A 21,287-nucleotide genomic window follows, 5' to 3' on the forward strand; every position below is an offset into this window, starting at 1 on the left:
AGGCATATGTCGGAGGAGGTACAGGCACGTGTCTGGGCAGTTTGCCCAGGTGGAGAAAAGTTCCATCAGTCCAGGTCAGGTATGAGGGCAGGTGAGTGGGTTCTAGAATGAGTGTCAGGACCACACAGGGCAAGGGAGTCCACGTACTTTCAGAGAGGTCTGGAGTAGTCAGGGGAGGGGCGGCTGACCGTGAACCTAAACTCACAAGTTGGTAGGATGTGGCCCCGCCCCGCATAGAAGAGGATGCTCCGGGCAAGAGCAGAGCGAGAGTAGTGTGTGTGTGTGTGTGTGTGTGTGTGTGTGTGTGCGCGCACGCGCGCGCGCACACATGTGGACAGTCGGTGAGGAGAGTGGCAGACTGCGGTCTGAATGGAAGTCGCAGAAGAGCCACCCGGTCAGAAGGAAGGGACGGGTCAGGTGGCCAGCAGCAGGGACGGCTGCGAAGTGTAGGGCCCAGCCGGCTGGGGAAGGACGTGCCATCGGCTGTAATAGGAACGTGGGGAGGTGACCTGACCCGGAGCAGTCGTGGAGGGAGGAGACGTGAACTCCGTCCGATGGAGGCGGGGGCTCTGTGAAGCGGCCCGGTGGAAATCGCGCTGTGGCGGGAGAGCGCTCGGCCGAACTGGGAACGCGGGTGTGGGCGTGAAGGACTTGGAGGAAGCCACAGACGCGTGGAGAATGGGAACGGTTTTTGCAACAGAGGACTCAGCCTGAGCTTTTGGGGAAAGCATATCTGAAGGCAGACGAGCCAGTGACACAAATGCCACGATAAGGTAGTGTGGTGTGTAAGTGGATGGCGGAGGAAGGGGTGGGATGAGCGGCAGGGGGGCCGCCAGTCGGTGGTTCAAGGCCTGTCGCTGCCCCTGTGTTCGGTTCAGACTCCTCCGCTCTGTCGGTGAGCAAACACCTCTGGGGAGTCTGGTTCTGCCCCTGGACTCTCCTTCGGGACTTGATCTGTCCGTGTGGGCGGGCGCTCCCATTGTCCTTCCGTGGCGGCGGCCTGGACGGAAGCGCTTGACAAGGAGCGTCTACGCAGAAAGGCCTCCCTAACCTCTCAGACTCCACGGGATGCCCGTGCTTCTCTTTATTGAGTTGAGACAGAATCGACACTCCTTATTCTTAAGGCACGTGTGATTCCCTGTTCGGTGCCTGTGGGCCTCCTGACAGGCTTTGTGTCTCTTGGGTCGGCACCGAATTTCTGGTAACCAGAGCGGTGGCTGTTACGTGAGATACCCGTTAAGTGAACAGAATGAGCAGCAGTGTTTGGGTTCGATAACAGCAGGGAAAGGATAGTTCTGGGACAAAGGAGAGATGAAGGCCAGGTGGCCGAGCTTCCGAGTGGAAAGGAGACAGAGCGGAGGCCTGGGCCTCATCTGAGAAATTTCATGAGACAGGTGGCCGGGGGGAGATGGAGAGGGTGGGAAACTGTTGTCGTTCACATTCTGTCAAACAGCGCGTGGCTTATTCAACTCTGTTGTCTTTCTTTTCTTTACTGATAGGTGACAACATTTTAGCGGTTCTTAAATATCTAGCTACGTCGGATGTGTTGCCTTCTTCTTCAAAGTATCGCCACGGACACATGGTCTTCTTTGACGTGCTTGGCCTATTTGTCATTGCCTACCCCTCTCGCGTCGGCTCCATAATTAACTACATGGTGGTGACGGCCGCAGTGTTGTACCTGGGCAAAAAATGGTTGCGGCCCAAACAGAAGAGTAAGTATTTTTCTCTAAAACTGCAATACTGGCCTGGGTGTAAGAATCTGCGTGAAGTTTTTCAGGAAGCCTAAAATCTTAAAAACAACATTTGATGTATATTGGAAGACGTTCGCAAATGGATATCAGATGGACGTGCCTGTTACACTTCTGGTCTTGGGGCAGCAGGATGTTTTTGTGTACCTAATACACAGAAGCACCACAGAGGGGCTATCGAAAAGTGGTTTGTACACACTGACTGTGAGTGAAAACTCCCGTTGAAAAGTCTCGTGCACCCATCACACCGGGCGTGAGCGCACCGACTCCAGCAAGTGCGGTTACGTTGGTTTCCTTCTCCTTAGAACGTTTCATTGTCGAAGCGGGTCTGGGCCGTGACGAGCTAACACGCGCGGGCGGCGCGGTTCAGGCCAGTGTACCCCGGTTGCTTCGCCAGCCCCGCCGCGCCGGCCTTAGCTTCCGGGCACGGTTTCACGGGGAGCTCTGCCTTCCGTTCGGGCCGGGGTTTCCGTACGCAGAGCATCGCAAAGGTGGCGGAGGCTAGAGCTCTCCGCTTTCCTGGCCAGGAGTGTGTCGGGGCCGCTCCTGGCCACTTCCGTCCCCGGGTGTTTGGCGCCCGCAGACTCCCCGTAAACGCTACATGGATATGACTCGTCAGTAACCTTCCCTGTTCGGGTTTGTCATAAACCTCGCCCCAGGGCCTTTTCAGTACTTTGCAGTTACAGTGCTGGAGGTTTTGTTTTGCCTTGTTTTGAGTTTGCCCTTTTGACTCCACTGCTTGTGAGGCTGGTTTGATAAAGCTGGTGACGTCCACGTTGTGTTCTGTCTCCAGCTGGTAACTACACGAAGGACTTCTTCTGCGGGCTCGGCATCACTCTCGTGAGCTGGTTCACCAGCCTGGTTACCGTGCTCATTATAGCGGTGTTCGTCTCTCTCATCGGACGGTCTCTCTCGTGGTACAACCACTTCTACGTGTCCGTCTGTCTGTATGGAACCGCAGCCGCAGCCAAAATAATCCTCATCCATACCCTCGCAAAAAGATTTTATTACGTGGTAAGTGTTGGGCATGTTTATTGATTTTTTTTGCCACCTGCAGGGATTGGAGACAGACTCTGGTGGGATTCATTGTATTTGGCCTGTGGAGGCGTCAGAAATGGTTTGGCATGATCGTAGAAGACTAGCTCCCAGAACCGTGTTCGGGTTCTGGAAGGCTGCTGCTTTGGAGGGTTTTGTTGCAGGCCTCGGTGTCGTTATCAAGCTGTGAGGCGTTTGGGTGGTTGTGACAGCCAGGCCGAATCTGCTTCGGTGTGCCCCTGTGCACTTGGGTCCCCCGGCCCTCCCCGGGCTCGCCCGTTCCTCTTGTGAGTGGCTCGGTCCTCCGCTGGGCCGTGGGTTGAGCGCCACGAGGGCCCGGCTGCCGTGCTCCTCGTCGCTGGTGCCCGGGCCCCTCGGACACAGGGCACTGACACGCAGGAAGCATGTTGCCCTGAAGCTGCACTCGGAGTTTCTCTTCCATTTCCTTCACTTTTTTTTTTCCCTTTTAGCCCGTGTGTTAATGAGGATTCTGACGGCACGCAGATGTGCTGTGGCAGGTGGGGGACACCTCCTAGGGGAAAAAGAGGGAAGAGTGATAGGGTTCCAGAATGATCTATGCTGATGGAGAGAATATCCCCATATTGTTACAGTTTCAGCCATGTAACAGGACTCACAGTAAACTACAATGCAAAAGTGACCCATGGTTTCTAAAGAGTTTCTAAGTGACTTAAAGGGAAAAAATCTGTTAGCTCCCATATTTATTTTCAAGACAGCCAATGCGCACCTGTTTTTTCAGTTTGCCCTGCTAGGATTAGAATGCAGACAGAAGGTTAGGTAATCCGGCGTCTTTCCACAAGGATGTCTTTGGTGCTAGACCGTGGATGAACCTTGGTCTCCGTTTCAGTCGACGTTGGGCTGTGTTCCGAGGACCACTTCCATGCCAACCTCCGGGAGGGGCCCTTTGAAGCTAGCCGTCTGTTTATGGATGAACTGATACTTGTGTCTTTGTGGCTTCCGTGTCCAAGAGATTGTGCTGTGGGACTCAAGTTCATGTGCTTATTCTTAGTGCAGTGGTATGTTACCCGGGTGTGGGGGGTCGTTGTTAATGAGGCAGGGGAGCCAGAGACAGAAATGCTTACGAGTAAAGTTCCATTTACTTGGACTCATTTCAGTTGTCTGATCATGAACTTTGGGGCTGAAGGCACAATGGAAAGGAAAACGGGTCGCATTTCACAACTATTCTCAGAGCCGCCTGGTGGGCCTGGCCGCCTGCGACGGCCCGGTGGGAAGAGATTCATAAGGACGGGTCTCTTGGAGGAGCTCACAGCTTCATCTGGGGGGCTGGGGGAGACCCTCGTTCGCAGTACCTTGGGATGAGGCGAGAGAACGGCCTGTTCGGCCGGAGCGGTACGGGGCCAGGAGAGAGGAGTCGGTTTGTGGAGGTCGGAAGGCTTTGTGAACGAGGTGGTGACGTGTGAACTGGGTTTTGAAGCAGGAGCGGAAGTGCGGCAGATGGCGGTCAGAGGTGGGAGCGCCCAGGATGCATTTGGGTCACGGTCAGTAAGCTCAGCGTGGTGAACGTGAGGCGGTGGCACGGTAACCAGAAGAGCAGGCCAGCGTGAAGCCGGAGCACGACCCTGAGGATCAGTGAGGCGGCCAGGAACGTTTTCTGAGTAGGATCGCGAGTGACTGTGACAGCGTAGAGACCGATGGCAGTGGGCAGGTGGCAGGGATCAGAGGTGAGAGAGGGGAGCCAGACTTGAGGGGCGTCTGTTTGATCTCTGAGTACAGTGACATATCTGGGTGGTACTCGGCTTGAGATCAGATCCTAAGTGCCGTTTTCCTCTAAATTATTTTTGAAGACTGCCTCTTCACGCTGCGTTGTACGTCTAAGTGCAGCAGCGATAGCCTTTCATTTCTGAGCGGGTTTGTCGAGAGAACTTGAACAGGGTTTGAAAACTCGTGACCGAAGCGGTCTTGAGCTCTCGAAGTAACCCACGTGCCAATTTTGGGGTTTTTGCGCTGCAGTGGTAACTTTGTCGGTCACGTTAACGGAATCCCTGGTGCAGACGTTCACAGGTATGAAGTTCTTAGGGCAGCTTTCTTCTGAGGAGCTCGGGGTGCTGCACGGGACTCCTCAGACTTCAAAGCCCAGAAATACACATCAAATTTCTGAACGTGAAGGCACCGGGAAGTCAGGGCGGGGCCGAGCTGCACCACAAGACCTGTTAGAGGAGGAAGAGACACGGGAACCCAGCCAAACCCCAGAGGGCCAGGTCCCCGAAGGGCCTGCAGTTTTCCAGGCGTGCTGCTGGTGGCGCTGTTCTTCGCAGGTCCCTTCTCGCCTTTGGAAGCTGCATAACTAGAAAAGCCTACAGGGGTGAATGTTTTTAGGAGAGCCCTTCCTAAATCTATTTTAGGAAATTTCCAAAGGTTCCTTTTAGCCCAGTGGAAGAAAAGCACAGATTGCATACGAGTAATGATGTTTTGTTTTGTTTTTAAGTGTTTATTTTTGAGAGAGAGAGAGGAGAAAAGGAGAGCGCTAGTTGGGGAGGGATGGAGAGAAGGGGACAAAGGATCCGGAGCAGGCTCCACGCCGACAACAGAGAGCCTAATGCGGGGCTCGAACTCACGAACCGTGAGATCATGACCTGAGCCGAAACCAGCCAAGAGTTGGAAGCTTAACCGACTGAGCCACCCAGACACCCCACGAGTAATGTTTTTACCCCATCTTCCTCAATGCCCCTTTCCTGTGCAGCAATTTAAATCCGTTACGTCATGACAGGAGGTAGTGTTCACTTAAAGTTTAAAATGCTCTTTAAAACAAAATAACTTTTCTGAGGGATTGAAATTTTATCACAATATTAGATCTTTATGAATGCCCATGAATGAGATTACTGGTATATCTCTCTTTCTTTCAGAATGCCAGCGACCGGTATCTGGGAGAAGTGTTCTTTGACATCTCGCTGTTTGTGCACTGTGTTTCCCTTACGGCTCTCACGTCTCAAGGACTTTGCTCGGCGTTTATTAGTGCTGTCTGGGTGGCGTTTCCCTTGCTCACAAAGTTTTGCACGCGCAAAGACTTTAAGCAGCATGGTAGGGTATATTGGGTTTTTATGCAAATGGGAAAATACCTTAAAATGAATAAGACAGGACTTGCGGGAATTGTTTCTTTTTTTGGTCTTTTGGGCTAGGGTTTCAAGATTCTTGCTGTGTTGTGTTTTGGTTTTTTTTGTTTGTTTTAAATTTTCAGATCACACGGATGTTTATTTTCTACCTTATACCCCATCCCATTCTCACATTTATGAATGCATGATGTATTACCTACGTTCCATTTCATTCTTACTTGTATTTTAACGTCCCTGAGTGAAATGTTCTGTGTGAGGTACAGCAGTGCTATGCAAATCTGTGTCTCACTGTGGAATTTCAAAGATGTGTGATTTCTTTCTCTTTTTCCCTAGGTGCCCAAGGAAAATTTATTGCCTTGTATCTCTCGGGGATGTTTGTTCCTTATCTTTACACACTGTACCTCATCTGGGCAGTATTCGAGATGTTTACCCCCATCCTTGGGAGGAGTGGTACAGAAATCCCACCTGACGTTGTGCTGGCTTCCATTTTGGCTGGTTGTACGATGATCCTGTCTTCCTATTTTGTAAGGAAATGACATTTAAAAAATAGTTCTTCCTGTATGCTTTATATGAATATGTGATGAGTTTAGCCACAGTCGATTCTGTGAAATTGTGTTGCTTATACTTGGAAACACTTAAGCAAAAGAAACAGTCACGTGTGTGCAGAAAGTAGGTTTGGTGTGGTAAGAAGATGGGAAATGGGGTTTTAGTTTTGCGTCCTGGTCCTCCCGAGTCCTCTGGTCGTACCTCTCCTCACAGCCTTCAAACCAGCTGAACGTGAATTTGGAGAACGCACACCAGGTGAGAACTGGTAGAGGTTGCTTGGTGGTGGATTTTTAGAACAATTCCTAATTAGAGGCAAAGGTTAATAAATATGTGGTGGTTTTATTAGTGTTTTTAGAGCTGGCGGAGGAAGACCGGTTCTGATGAGGCTCCTTCCGTTACCGTTCAGCTACCTGGCTGCTGGGGCCGCAGAGTTCGTCACGGAGCCCCTCTCCTCGGGTGGTGGACACCTATGATGCAGAGCGTCACAGGCCTTGTCATTCTGGTGTCGGCGTTCTGCCCTTACAGGGACAGTCCCGCCTTTGCCCTCCCTGCAGCTGTCCAGAGAGAAGGCAGACCCCACGCGGACCCCCCTGTGTTAGAGCGGGCTCTGGGCAAGCTCTGCCCTCGGCACGGCGTCCGTACTCTCCAGGACTCCGGTCTGGCCCCGCTGGTGGAGTCAGGCGTCTGTGTTGTGGCTCTTTCCATTGGAATCGGGAAGAATAGGAAGCAACTGCTGAACGCCCATAGGCACACTGCAGGATTTGCAGCTAGGGGACTACACAGAAGAGTAGTTGTGACTTTATTATAGTGCTTTCCTCCACGGAGATGATGGTGGGCCTTTCCACACCGACTCAGTAAAGGACATCTCATGGAGGTCAGGATTGAGAGACAGCACGTAAGAATACCACGTGCCTGGCCCACACCATCCCCGGAAGTCTCTTAAGGAGGCCGCAAAGAGTTGTACGCGCACCTGTGCATCTAGCCCAGGAGAGTGCTTCTTCTGCACACCGTTGCTTGCGCCTAGCTGAAAGAAGTCTGAGCGTTCCAGCCATTGTGCCTGTAATACAGTCATCAGGTCCTTACTGGCATTTTTGGGGGGGTGGATGGATGGAAAATTCTAAACTGTTCTTTGTGGTTTGCAGGGTTTACTTCCTTTGGTTTTAATATTAAGCCTTTAAATTCTCTGTACCTGTTAGTGGATGGTTTTGCTGCTGTGAGGGTGAACGGAGTTGGTGGGGTTTCATCATACACGGATGAGGTTCTGATCCAGAATCAGCTCAGTTAGAAACTGGGTCCCCAGTGTATTTAAATCAGGGCCAGTGGATGAAGGCTCATAGGAGATGATCAGAATGTGGGGCATTTCAGTTCTGTCCCACGTGGAACTGGACAAAATAAACCCTGAAATCTTCACTGTGGAAACTGAAAATGACCCCAAAGTGAGGAAATCTTAGCAAGCATAGGGAGAGGATTAAAGTATATCACCTGCTAGGTTAGATTTTACTAGGAAAACCTCAGGAGAACGCCTGCTGGAATCCCCAGAAACCTCGTTTAGTTTTCATCATCACGTGAAGTGGCCGCGTGGCTCTTGGACACTGGTGGCGTCAGTCAGTCGTGATTCTGTGTTGACGTGTAGCGGTCGGAGTGGCTGAGGCAGAGGCGGCCTGCGCTCCTCGGATCGTGGAGAACTGAATCGGAATGCGGATTTCAGAAAGGGTTTCTTTCAGTCCTTGGGGGTTTATAGTATATTTGCCAGGAAGCAGGCACGCTCCTGTCTGGCGGTGGGGTAGCAGGCGTCCCGGGTGGTGCTCAGTGACATCAGGACCCTCACGAGGAACGAGACGGCTCGCACGTGCGCACGCTGCACAGACTCTTCTCGCGCTTCTCTTCGTTTCATTTTGCACCCATTTCAGAACCTAGAGTGATGGAAGATGGGACATTTAAGGCAGAAATAAAAGTAAAATTTAAGAGAGCGGGATGCAAACACAGGCCCCCTCCTCCTCCTCTGCTCTGGGACTGCATTTCACTCACCCCCATTACCAAACCGCGTCCAGAAAATGCGGGACAGGGCAGAAGATGAGCCTCACGGTTTGGAGAAGAGGGAATGGATGTGCAGACTGTAGCCTCCATGGAGGTTTGAGGGCAGCTGTGGGTAGGAGCTGGGTGGACGTGGCAGGAAGCACAGCATGTGGTGGGGAGGTTGTATCTTGTCCCGAGAGACTCTGCACCAGGACTTGGCAGGGTATTTGACACTGTGCCGAGGAGCCACATGTTAAAGGACCGTGAGTGTTAGGACAGAGAGGGACAGACAGGGTTACAGATTGTGTTTTGCTAACTCACTGTCTCCCCCCGCCCCCCCCCACCCCCCGCCACCCCAGCTCCTTGGGTGGTATCTTGTTTCTGTGCTCGCCGTGTGAAAACGTAAGGTCTTGGGGCGCCTGGGTGGCTCAGTCGGTTGAGCGTCCGACTCCGGCTCAGGTCATGATCTCACAGCTCGTGCGTCTGAGCCCCGCGTCGGGCTCTGTGCCGACAACTCAGAGCCTGGAGCCTGTTTCAGATTCTGTGTCTCCCTCTCTCTCTGCCCCAACCCACTCGCATTCTGTCTATGTCTCTCTCAAAAGTAAAAAAACATTAAAAAAAATTTTTTTTTCTTAAAAAGAAAATGTAAGGTCTTAGTCCTGAGACCAGTACTGTTTTGCTGGACGTTACCCCGGATGAGATACTGGTGCACTGTAGGTACAAAACCTAATTTTATGTAGCAGAGGACATGGCTGGTTGTGGATGTTTGCCTGATTTTTCACATTCATGTTCTTCAGTCTTACTTATCAAGCCTGGAGGGTGAGTGGAAGGGGGAGCAGGGATTGGATCAGTGTGGCTCCTTCCGAACCCCTAAGGGATCTGTAGACATCTTTTATTTCAATGATTTCGTTACCATTAAAAAGCTCGTAGAAGCATATATAGGATGTTCTAGATGCCCACCTTGGGACCGAGCCACTTGCTTTTCCTGCCCAAGTTTAGATCTGCTGTTTTAGACGGCGTTGGCTCTGGTTACTGAGCACCGAAGGGAACAGTGTTACTTTGTGCTACAGATTTTCCTTATGTGCAGGCCCACGGGTAGAGTCTTGAAGGTACATCTAAATGCAAATTTAGATGAAGCCGGCACGTTGGCACATTACAAAAGCATTCGGAGTGGAACTTGAGTTTTGTTGAAATGGGCTTGCCTATGCTTAAAATCCCACCTCCAGTTCTTTCATAAAAACGTAATGTCATGACGTTTGGTACATAATTGGGGTCCACCGTGCAGTGGTTAACTAGGGGCGTCGAGAGGATCAGAGGTAAAGCGAGGTCACGGTCTGACCGGCGTTGGGTCTCCATCCTGGTTCTTTGCCGACCGCACCGAGACCCTGACTGTTCCCTTGCCCCTCTCGCTGGCTGGTTGCCTGTCGCAGGCACCATCGTGGCGGGTGGGGGTGGCCCTGGTCTCTGTAGCCGCCGCCCATGATGGAAGCCCCCCACCCCCGCAAGTCGAGCCTGCTCGCAGGCACTTGCGGGGAGCCGGCCACGCCGACGAGCGCTCTTCACGGCTGGCCGGGTGACCCCGGTTCCCAAGTGAAGGGCAGCTTAAAAGCACCTCTCTGCCGACGGTAATTTTTCCTTTTCTGCGTTTTGTGTTTTAGATTAACTTCATCTACCTTGCCAGAAGCACGAAGAGAACCATGCTGAGTTTAACTCTGGTGTGTGTGGTTACGTTTCTCCTCGTTTGCAGTGGGGCGTTTTTCCCATACAGCTCGCATCCCGCCAGTCCGAAGCCAAAGAGGGTGTTTCTGCAGGTGAGCGCAGTTTCGTGTGAGCGCTGTGGTTCTGGAGGGGAAAGCCTCGTGTGTGCCGCGCCGGTCAACAGGAAAACCGACAGACTTCCCTGCTGTTGACCTATTTGGTTGCACTCGGCCACTCTGGGTAAGGCAGTGAGGGAAAGGCTGACCACCAAGAGGCTCTCTTATCAGCAACACCCTTCTCCCAAGAGACCGAATTGGAAATGTCCGCTCGTTCTGTCACTGTTCACGTGCTGCAAGTGCACCTGCCCAGAAAAACGAGCAGATGTGTGGGGTGATGAGCTCTCAGAAGTACACACTGTAAACCTGTCTGCAGGCTGAGTAAAAGTGTGAATTCAGCTGGCAAAATGAAAGATATTTTAAAATGCCAGTAAAAGTGCTCTTAGGTAGCGTTGAAGGTACTGTGTCATAATGAAAGTATAATAGCTCAGGGACTAAGAACGAGATTCAGAACTGTCTGAGATTTTAGGTTTTTCTGCAGACGTTTTAGAGTTGGTACTATAAAGCAGGAGAAAGAACCAAGTTGCCTTATGTATAGTCATGTTCTGTCTTAGAGGTTGCAAGAGGCAAACAAAAGCCAACTTCAGGGGTCGCCTGGCTGTCTCAGCTGGTGGAGCGAGCATCTCCTGGGTCTCGGGGTCAGAGTTCGAGCCCCACGTTGGACGTAGAGCTTCCTTTAAAAGACAAATCTTAAAACCAAAAAAAGCCAAGTGATAATCTATGTAACTATTCGGGGACTTGAATAAGTTAATAGTAATATTTGAATGTAAATAATGGGGAGGAGATACTGAAAAAGGGCCAAATATTCCTTGTTTATCGTCCCGGAGGACACAGCCACACGTTTTGTGACTACAATTTGCAAAACCTTTAGTGAAGAACAGCTGGTTTTCAGATTGTGTGCCTTCAGTGACTTGCCACATTTTTATAATTACATCAGTAGTATTTAGAAAAAGCTACATTTTTATTTTTAAAAACTCCTGTTCTCATTTGTTTGGGGTTTTCTTCTTCCCCAGTGCCGGAAGTTGGCAGACTTTTCCCCAGAGGGGCCAGGTAATAAATACTTCAGGCTCTGCCAGCCGTACAAGCCCGTGTCCCGGCACGGCACAGTGGTCGCAGACGTACCTGAACGAGCGAGGGTGGCTGCGTTCCAGTGAAGCCGTTTATGAGCTGGCGGTGGGCCGTGCAGCCCCACGCAGCCCTTTCTCTTCCAGTTTGATACTCTTTCCCCAATGAAGCTGTTCTAGATAGGCCCAAGTCTGACATCTAGTGGTGACAACGGGAATTAGCTTCAGGTCACAGGGAAGGGGTGTGTGTGTGTGTGTGTGTGTGTGTGTGTGTGTGTGTGTGTGTTTTAGGATGCATTTGTTTGTGGCCTTTATCGAAATGCAGTTCTAGTGTCCGTGTCTTTTAACTCTGAAATAGGTTTTCAAAAACATTTTAATGAAACTTAAATATATATTTGTAAGGAATAATGAAACTGTATCTGTATATTGATCGTCGAGTGTGAAAGAAAGAACATTAAGCAGCACCTCATAAAACCTGCGTGTGCCCTTCCTCCCGGTTCTCCCCCCTCCCCACCTGCTAGGATGTACTCATTCGCGATCTTGAAGTTCAGGATTAATCATTACGTTGTTTTTCTTTGCCACGTATGTGTGAATCCCTAAACCAGAAGATACCATCTGCCTCTTTGTGAGCTTCTGAGAAGGCCGTGCCTAACTATGCATTTGTGACTTGCTGCTGTTTGCCGGCAGCATGTGAGAAGCTTGCACGTTGCTGTGTGTCACGGTGGTGCGGGAGACTCCTGGGGGGGGGGCACCCCCCTTTATCTAGCCATTCTGCCATTGGTGGGTGTTGGGGTGGTTTGCAGTATTCGCTGGTATGGGCAGTGCCGAATCAGAGCTCTTGAACCTTCAGGAGTTTCTCTGAGTACACGTTCCGGAGCGGAATTGCTGGCTCGAAGGCTGCGTGCACGTTGGGGGGGACACCAAGCAGTTTCCTGAAGCGGCCGTGCCAGCCCACGCCTCCCGCGGCAGTGAGGGAGGGTCCCTGTGACCCTGCAGCCACGCCAGTTCTTGCTGTTGTGGATGTCCTCTGTCTGTCCCTCCGGATGGGGGATGTGGGGGAGGGGATTCAAGTAGTATTCTCATCGGTCGGTTCTTTCCAGCACATGACTAGAACCTTTCATGACCTGGATGGAAACGTAGTCAAACGGGACTCTGGGATCTGGATCAATGGGTTTGATTACACTGGAATGTCTCACATAACACCTCATATTCCGGAGATCAACGAGAGCATCCGAGCTCACTGTGAGGAGAACGCACCCCTCTGTGGTTTCCCGTGGTACCTCCCGGTGCACTTTCTGATCAGGTGGGTTCACTTCTGTGCTGCTTTAGTCGGGGGGTCAGTTCTCAGGTCCCGTCGCTATGCGAGTACTTCATTACTGCAGCTGGTGAACAGAGGTCAAGTGCCAGGTACGCTGTTTCCTGTCACTGCACAAGTTCTCCTCCTTTAGTGGGACAGGGAGCTTGGAAGTTTACCGTTGCCTTTTCAAATTTAGGAAGTCTTTCCTCTGGAAGCCCGAGTACTTAGGCTGGCTCTCTCAACTGGTCTGGTAGATAGCAGATAACTATGAATTGCGAACTTTCATTCCTGGGAAGCTTTTACAGTTTGGTAGTCAAGGGTTGGATAAGAAGGAGTAGGATGGGTAGTGGAATCAAGATCACCTAGGATCCTTTGATCTTAATTTTGGGTAAGTCTTATTACCCAATAGCCCGGGCCTTCAGAGTAGTTAGCGTGGTTTATCCTATCCATCAGAGTCGGGTTGTTTTGTTTTGTTTTTTTAGTTTATTTATCTTGAGAGAGAGCAAGAGTGGGGGAGTGGCAGAGGGAGAATCCTGATGTGGGGCTTGATCCCACAGACTGTGACCTGAGCTGAAGTCAAGAGTTGGACACAACTGACTGAGCCACCCAGGCACCCCAAGCTTATTTTCATGCCCCAGAATGTGATTCATATATTTGACCATGTCCAGAGGTATAGGTAGCTGTCAACTAATTAAGCATCCTAAATATTGAAGCTCCCTTTCCAAATAGGAAAAACTGGTATCTTCCTGCTCCAGAAGTTTCTCCAGGAAATCCTGCTCATTTCAGACTCGTGTCCAAAGAACAGACACCCTGGGATTCTATAAAGCTGACGTTTGAAGCAACAGGTAAGTCACAGGACATTTTTTTCTTCTCTCCTCCTCTTAAAATTCTTAATAAGTGTGTATACTTTCTCTTTAAATAATAGTAACCACAACTCAGGAAGAACGTAGTGTTTGTAAAGGCACCTCAAGCAGATTAGTAATGATTTATTGAGGAAAATTAGACTTTATTTTTTTTAGAGCAGTTTTAGGTTCACAGAAAAACTGAGCAGAAAGTAGAGCTCCCCTCCCGCCACTTCCTTTTTTTTTTTTAACATTTATTTATTTTTGACACAGAGACAGAGCATGAGCGGGGGAGGGTCAGAGAGAGAGGGAGACGTAGAATCTCAAACGGGCTCCAGGCTCCGAGCGGTCAGCACAGAGCCCGACGCGGGGCTCGAACTCACAGACCGCGAGATCGTGACCTGAGCCGAAGTCGGAGGCTCAACCGACTGAGCCACCCAGCCGCCCCACCACTTCCCTTCTTAAGACCTTGCACTAGGGTGTGGGGTATTTCTTAAAACGGAGGAGCCGGGACTGATCCATTGTTAATTATAGCCCCTGGTTCATATTAGGATTCGGTTCACTCTTTGTGTTGCATAGCTCTGTAGGTTTTGACAAATGCGTAATGTCACGTACCCCCGTATCAGATGGAGTAGATTCCCTGCCCCGAGAGTCCCATGCACCCCCGGTCAGCCCTCTCCTCCCGCCCCCTCTGGCAACCACTGATCTGTGTTACTGCTTCTACTGTTTTGCCTTTTCCAGACTATCTCATAGCGGCAGTCATGAGGTTTGCCAGCCTTTCAGGACAGCTTCTTTGATTTAGCAGACAGCCCTCCTGTCTTTAGGGGCTTGATAGGTCATTTCTTTTTAGTGCTGGATGGCATTGTGGATGTACCATGGTTTATCTGTTTACCTACTGCAGAACATCTTGGTTGCAGGTTTTTGTCTAGACATGTTTTCACTTCATTTGTTTTTTTTATGTTTGTTTTTGAGAGAGAGTGCATGCATGCAAGTAGGGGAGGAACAGAGAGAGAGGAGACACAGAATCTGAAACAGGCTCCAGACTCCGAGCTGTCAGCACGAACTCACGGGCTGTGAGATCATGACCTGAGCTGAAGTCGGACGCTTAACCGACTGAGCCACCCAGGCGCCCCTGACCTCATTTGGATAAAAACCTAGGAGTGCAGTTGCTAGATCATATGGTAGCCTAGATTTACCTTTGTAAGAAACTGCCAGGCTCTTCCAGCATGGATGTACTGTCCTGCATTGTCACCAGCATTTGGTACTGTGTTTGGGACTTTGGCCATTCTGATAGCAACGTGGTGGCATCTTATTGTTTCCATTTGCAATTACCTAATGACCTGTGAGGCTGAGCATCTTTTCTTAGGTTATTTGCCATCTGTGTGTGTCCTCTGGTGAGGTGTCTGTTTATTAATTGGGCTGTTTGGCTTTTTTCTATTGAAATTTAAGAGTTCTCTGTGTATGTGGATAGAAGTCCTTTATATCAGTAAGTGGTGTGCAAATATTTTCTCCTGGCCTGGGTTATCTTTTCATTCTCTTAACAGTGTTTTTCACAGATTGTAAGGCTTTAAATTTAATTAAGTCCAACACAATCAGTTTTTCTTTCATGGGTCATGATTTTGGTGTTATGTCTAAAGGTCATTGCCAAACCCAAGGTCTCTGGATTTTCTCTGTTATCTTCTGCAAGTTTAGTTTTGTGTTTTATATTTAGGTCTATGATAGATACATTCTGAGTAAATTTATGTGTTTTTTGTGTGTTTTTGTTATAAGGTCTGTGTGTGGGATTCGACTTTTTTTTTTTCCTGCTTTGCATGCGGATTTCCAGTTGTTCCAGTACCATCTGTTGAAGACTGTCCCATCTCTCCCGAATGACCTGACCTTTGTCAGGAATCAGTTGACTGTATATGCGTGGGTCTATTTTTGGGCTTTCTATTCTGTTCTTACCTGTTTGTGTCTTTTGCCATCACGATGCTGTCTTGATCAAGTCTCGAAGGTGGGTGGTATCCATCCTGTCAGACTTTGTTCTTCTGCGATATACTGCTCGTCTTCTGTCTTTCCACGTATTAGTTTGCCCATATCCACAGTATAACATTCTGGGATTCTTAAATGGAAGCGCATTGAAATCTGTAGATCAAGTTGGGGAAAATGACATCTTAGGGGGGCCTGAGTGGCTCAGTCAGTTAAGCATCTTACTCTTGATTTCAGCTCAGGTCATGATCTCACAGTTCATGGGTTTGAGCCCCGAGTCAGGCTTTGCGCTGACAGTGCAAAGCCTGCTTGGGATTCACTCTCTCCCTCTCTCTCTCCCCTTCCCTCACTGGTGCTTTCCCTCTATCTCAAAATAAATAAATAAACACTTTAAAAAAATGACATCTTAATATTTTTTCCTGTGACGTGGAGTATCTCTGTTTATATCTCATTTATTTTCTTTCATCAGAACTATATTTTGTAGTTTTCCTCATACAGATTCTATACAACTTTTGTTAGATTTGTACCTCAGTATTTCATTTTGGGGGATGCTAATGTAAATACGAGTTTTCATTGATGGTATGTAACCATGTAGCCTGCAACTCTGCCATCATTGTTTATTAGTTTCAGGAGATTTTTGGTTGATTCTTTGGGATTTTCTACATAGATGATCATGTCATCTGCAAACAAAGACGGTTTTATTTCTTCCTTCCCAAATCTGTTTTTGATCTTTTATTGCTTCTTCTCGTCTCACTGCATTAGCTAGGACTTCTAGTATTTTGAAAAAGACTGCTAAGAGGAGTAGTAAGTGTGGGAATCCTTGCCTTGCTCTTGATCTTAGGGGGAAAGTGTCTACATTTTTACCATGATGTTAGTCGGCCCTTTATCAGGTTGAGGAAATTCCCCTCTATTTTTAGTTTGCTGAGCTTTGTGAATGGATTTTCGGTTTTGTCACATGTTTCTGTTTGCTGATATGACCATGTGATTTTCCTTTATTAGCCTTTTGCTGTGATGGATTATATTAACTGGTTTTCAGAGGCTGGATCAATCTTGCGTACATGGAATAAATCCCACCTGGTTGTAGTATATAATTCTTTTTGCACATTGTTGGATTTGATTTGCTGATGCGGAGGATTGGTTCTGTGTCTCCGGAGCTCCGGAGAACTCGAACATAGGAAGTTCACTTTTGAAAGTTCCTGCTACTGTTCACTTGTATCATTCTTGAATTGCATATAAATGGAATCATCCAGTATGTAACATTCGGGGTCTGGGTCATTAGGCATAATGTTCTTGAGATTGAGCTATGTTCTTTTGAGTATTAGTATTTTATTCCCCACAAGTAGTGTATGAGAATTCCAGTTCCACATTCACTCTAGTATTTTCTGTTCTTTCCATCGTACCATTTCTGACGGGCATTTAGTAGTAGCCCTTGCATTTCTCTGTAAGTCATGACGTGGAACATGCTTCCAAGTGCTTACTGACCATTCAGGTATCTTGCTTTTGGGTCTTCATTTCTTCTTCCCTTCTAAAACTTGGGCTTACTGATTTATAGGAGTGCTTATGTTCCAGATCAAAATCCTTTATCATATATATATATATTTTATCTAGATGTTCTCGTCCATTCATTTTTTTTTTTTATTAAAGTTTATTTATTTTGAGAGAGACAGAGACCAGCGTGAGTGGGGGAGGAGCCGGGAGAGAGAATCCCAAGTAGGCTCCATGCTGCCAGCACAGAGGCCCAGTGTGGACTCAAACCCACGAAGCTGTGAGGTCATGACCTGAGCTGAAACCAAGAGTTGTATGCTTAACCAAATGAGCCACCCAGGTGCCCCATGTCCATTCATTATCTTAAAGGAGTCATTTGATGTGTACAAGTTTTAAATTTTTGTGAATTCCAATTTATTAGGTTTTTCTTTACAGTTAATACTTTATATGTCCTCTCTAAAAAATTCTTGCCCACCGGAGGTCAACAAAGATAGATTCTGATGTTTCCTTCTAGAAGCTTCATAGCTTCAGCTGTTACATTTAGGCCTGTGATATACTTTGAAATAATTTTTGTGTATGATGTGAGGTAGAAGCCAAGGTTCTTTTTTTTTAAATGGATATCCAGTTGTTCTAGCATTATCTGTTGAAAAGACTTACCTTACCCTATTGAACTGCTTTGGCATCTTTGTCCAAGTTAATTGGATTGTATACCTCAACTTTTGCCCACTTTTTACTGAGCTTCCTCGCCCACTAGTAGGTTTCATTTTTGTATTTTTTTGATGACTGTGACCATTTCATTTACACTAAAGAGTAAATAATTTATGTGCTAAGGCATAGTTTAACTCAGAAGGGACCTGAATATCTAGTATGCAAAGAAAGCTGGAGGACAGACACAAGATGGTAGAAGGGAAGTAATAAACCTTGGTAGTTAACCATGGAATGAAGCCCTTGCAGGGCATTCAGTGCCTTAGCTGATGCTTTCAATGGTGGATACTTTGGTTTTCTCTGGGCTTTTAAAATTTAATTGGAAATCAATTTATTTTGCGCCAACCGGTTTTTCATGCCAATAATTATTTCTGATTTTTAATCACCAGCTTGTAAAAAGGAAGCACAGAAAAATCCAAACCTTTCTCTATGAATTCCAGTAAAATTTAGGTTCCTGGCGGGCAAGTTGCACATCTACTGCCCTGTATTTTGTGATTACAAATGTCAAGAAATCAGAAAAAAATTGTGTGGGTCTGTGTACCAGTTACCATATTTTTAGTTATAGAAGCTTTGCAGCTTAATGATCATAAGGGTGAAAATCCATTGTATTTTTTGTTATTATTTTCCTTGCTATTTTTGTTTGTTTTCCATATGAACTTTAGTATTAACCTAACTGATACAAAATTTATTACTAATTGGTGTTTTGGGGGAGTATCATAGTAAGTTTATAAAGTAAGGAGAACCGACATAATGTTTTCACCCTGTCCATGAACTAGCAATGTCTTTTCACATGCTCCTATCTACTTCTGTCTTTCAAAAGTGTTCAAAGATTTTCCTCATCTGGTTTTTGTGGCTGTCATAATTGGAATTTTCTCTACCTTTATTTTCTCTAACTGGTTATATTTGTTGGCGTAAAGGCAGCTGGTTTCTGTAGGTCAAATTTGTATCTTTGCTACCTCAATGAATCTTTCACTTTTTGCGTTAATCATCACTAGAGTTCTCCAGGTTTACTAGGAATTGCCAACCTTCAAATGGCCAGATATTATTTTAGGCTTTGCCATATGTCCCCAATGTAGACTTTTTTTGTTAACTACTGTTTAAATACGTAAAAAACATTCTTAGCCTGTTAGCCTTACAAAAACAGACCAAATATATAGCTTATTGACTACAGTGTATCGTCTGCAAATAGTCTTTCTTTCTTTACCGGTTCCTAGGCCCATAACTGATGTGTCTAAGTGGCTGATGGTGTGGGGCAGCTGTGGATGCAGTGAGCAAGCGTCCTTGTTTTACTTAGAGCACAGGTCTCATGTGTTTCCCAACATGTGAGAGACTAGCCTTAGGCCTGGGGTGTATATTTTGTATCCTGTTAAGCAAGCATTTATCAACTGTCATTTCTTGAATGTTTTTATACGGAATTGGGTTTTAATTTTGGAAAAGGCTTTTTTTTTTTTTTTTAAAGCATCTGTCTAGGGTTTTTTCTTCCTTGGGACTTTTAACGTGGTTTATTCCACTAGGTTATGGCTTATTTTCTTAATGTGATGTTGGATTTTGTTTGCTACAATTTAGATACTTTCTGTTAATACTCCTGATACTGGTCCATGTCTGTTTATTTTTTTGGTTCTCTTTGATCAGATTTAGTTATATGTTACCCATAAGTGTATAAACGTGATAAAAATGGTAAGTCTTCCTTAATTTCCAGTGCCTCGGAACAGTTTAGGAAGCATTTGAACTGGCTAAAAAGTTGGCTTAAATTCCTCTCTGAAACCATCTGGGCATGGTGTTTTTTCGTGGAGGGTAGTTTCCTAACTTTTTCTTGGGAAATTCATCTAAGATTTCTCTCTCTCTCGTACAGTACAAGAGAGTACAGTAATCTGTGTTTTCCTTAAAAAGTATCCACATTTCATTTGGGTTTCCAAATTTAATAGTATAGAGGTCTGCTTGTAGTCACGTGTGATTTTAACCATTTCTTCTGTTTATTTTTCTTACTCTTTTTGTATACTTGTGTTTTCTCAGCTCCACTCCCCTTCCCGTCTCTTTCTTAACCAAGTTAGCTAGTAGAGTTGTTAATAAAAAATCTCATTTTTAGAATTAAGTTAGGTCTGTTTATTTCTGGTCTCTACTTTCTTGATTTCTTCTTATCTGTAATAATTGTTTTCTGTTCTCTTTGTTGTACTATTTTATAAAATGTTTATTGCTATGGATTTTCCTCTTGTGATTTTTTGTTCAGATTTCCTTTTTCTCCTAGAAGTCTTTTAATTTTCAGGTAGAAAGCTATTTTAAGTTTTACTGAATTATGGTCAGTGTTATTTGTAGTATGTGTTATGAAATGGGTGCTTTCCTTCCTAAGTTAATATTTTGAGTATTTTGTGTCCCCTTTAGAAGATACGTTCTGTGTTACTAGCTTGTAAAGTTTGATGTGTATATATATCCATATAATCTACTTCACTGATCTTTTTTTGTTCAACTGATGTCTTGTACTGACAGTGGAGTGTTAGTTTCTTATTTGTAGTCTTCCTACATACGTAGGTATCTTTCTGCATCTCCTGTATTTTGCTTCATCAAGTAGTTGCTGTTACTTAATGCACAGGATTCACACTTTTGTGTCATTGTGAATTAAAACTTTTAGTATTAAAAAGTGCTTTTTTACATTTAGTGCTTTTGTCTTGAATCCTGGTTTTTTCCCCTGATATCAAAGAGGTCTTTTTTAAAAATTGCTAGCCAGAAACCCCTTTGTTTTTTCCTTTATTTTTACCCTTTCTGAAACTCGTGTTTTTTGAATACAGTGTATGATTAATCCGAGTTATTTTTTTTCCCCTTTTCACATTTCTATGACTGATGCATTTGGTCTCAACTTTGTTCCAATATTTTGTGCTTTGCTATATTCCTTTTTGTGTGATCGGTCATCTTTGCTCTTTAAAATATTTTCTGGCATTTTAGGAAAGTGTATAGTTTTGTTTTGACCACATATGATGTAGGAAAGTGTGTATTTTCCTTTGACCCCATAACTGTGGAACCTTTTACTGTCTGTGTCAGTGTCTCGCGGGCTCCGAGTCTGCTTCCCCGGCTCCCTCTTGGTGTCGGTCACGTCCCCCACTGGACACTGGTCTTCCACCCTCACTGGGATGTTGCCTTCGAAATGCGTCTGGACAGGTTAAAACCCTCACTGTCCGTTCTTCTGCTGTAGTTTTTGAAGTTCCCTCTTGGTTAAATGAAGCTTATTCTCTGGATTTCTGAAGGCCTCGCGAGTGCTAGGTTCTTGTATGTTTAGAAGACAGGTTTTGTCATTGTAAATTTCTGCTGTGCCTCGTGACCTACCTCATTACTTACCCCGGTTGACACACGCAGAACATCCGAGCCAGGAGACCTCCCTTAGGTCTGGAGCGAGAATCTTTCAAGTGACGTAAGGTGTGCCTTCACAGTCTGGCTTGGTGGTGAATTAACTGCTTCTCCCGATGCCTTTTTAAAGACTGTTCCTCTTACCTTTCAGGACCAAGCCACATGTCGTTCTACATTCGCACCCACGAAGGGTCAACGCTTTCTCAGTGGTCTCTTGGCAACGGCACCCCCGTCACCAGTAAAGGCGGGGACTACTTCGTATTTTACTCCCACGGGCTCCAGGCCTCTGCATGGCGGTTCTGGATAGAAGTGCAGGTGGGGATTTGCCAGCTCTGCTGCGGT

General features: G+C 46.8%; 1 protein-coding gene and 1 long non-coding RNA gene across 3 annotated transcripts in view; one reads left to right on the forward strand and one right to left on the reverse strand.

Moving 5' to 3' along the window:
* Nucleotides 1–21,287, forward strand: part of ERMP1 (endoplasmic reticulum metallopeptidase 1) — a 44,625-nt gene that overhangs the window by 20,487 nt on the left and 2,851 nt on the right. For both annotated transcript variants that reach the window (XR_003964262.1, XM_030293889.1), the window contains exons 7-14: nt 1,500–1,712; nt 2,542–2,762; nt 5,666–5,840; nt 6,206–6,396; nt 10,093–10,245; nt 12,413–12,615; nt 13,339–13,454; nt 21,097–21,260. Coding sequence is in view for 1 of the 2 variants with exons in the window: in XM_030293889.1 (XP_030149749.1) it covers nt 1,500–1,712; nt 2,542–2,762; nt 5,666–5,840; nt 6,206–6,396; nt 10,093–10,245; nt 12,413–12,615; nt 13,339–13,454; nt 21,097–21,260 (1,436 nt within the window). In the remaining variant the exon portion in view is untranslated. The remainder of the gene's footprint in view (nt 1–1,499; nt 1,713–2,541; nt 2,763–5,665; nt 5,841–6,205; nt 6,397–10,092; nt 10,246–12,412; nt 12,616–13,338; nt 13,455–21,096; nt 21,261–21,287) is intronic.
* Nucleotides 5,980–21,100, reverse strand: LOC115499735. Its single transcript, XR_003964267.1, has 3 exons — nt 20,937–21,100; nt 15,396–15,575; nt 5,980–8,331 (listed from the first exon to the last, which is right to left on the reverse strand). It is a non-coding gene; the product is annotated as an uncharacterized LOC115499735 (long non-coding RNA).

This window comes from Lynx canadensis, chromosome D4, assembly GCF_007474595.2.
Source record: "Lynx canadensis isolate LIC74 chromosome D4, mLynCan4.pri.v2, whole genome shotgun sequence".
Taxonomy (NCBI): Eukaryota; Metazoa; Chordata; class Mammalia; order Carnivora; family Felidae; genus Lynx; species Lynx canadensis.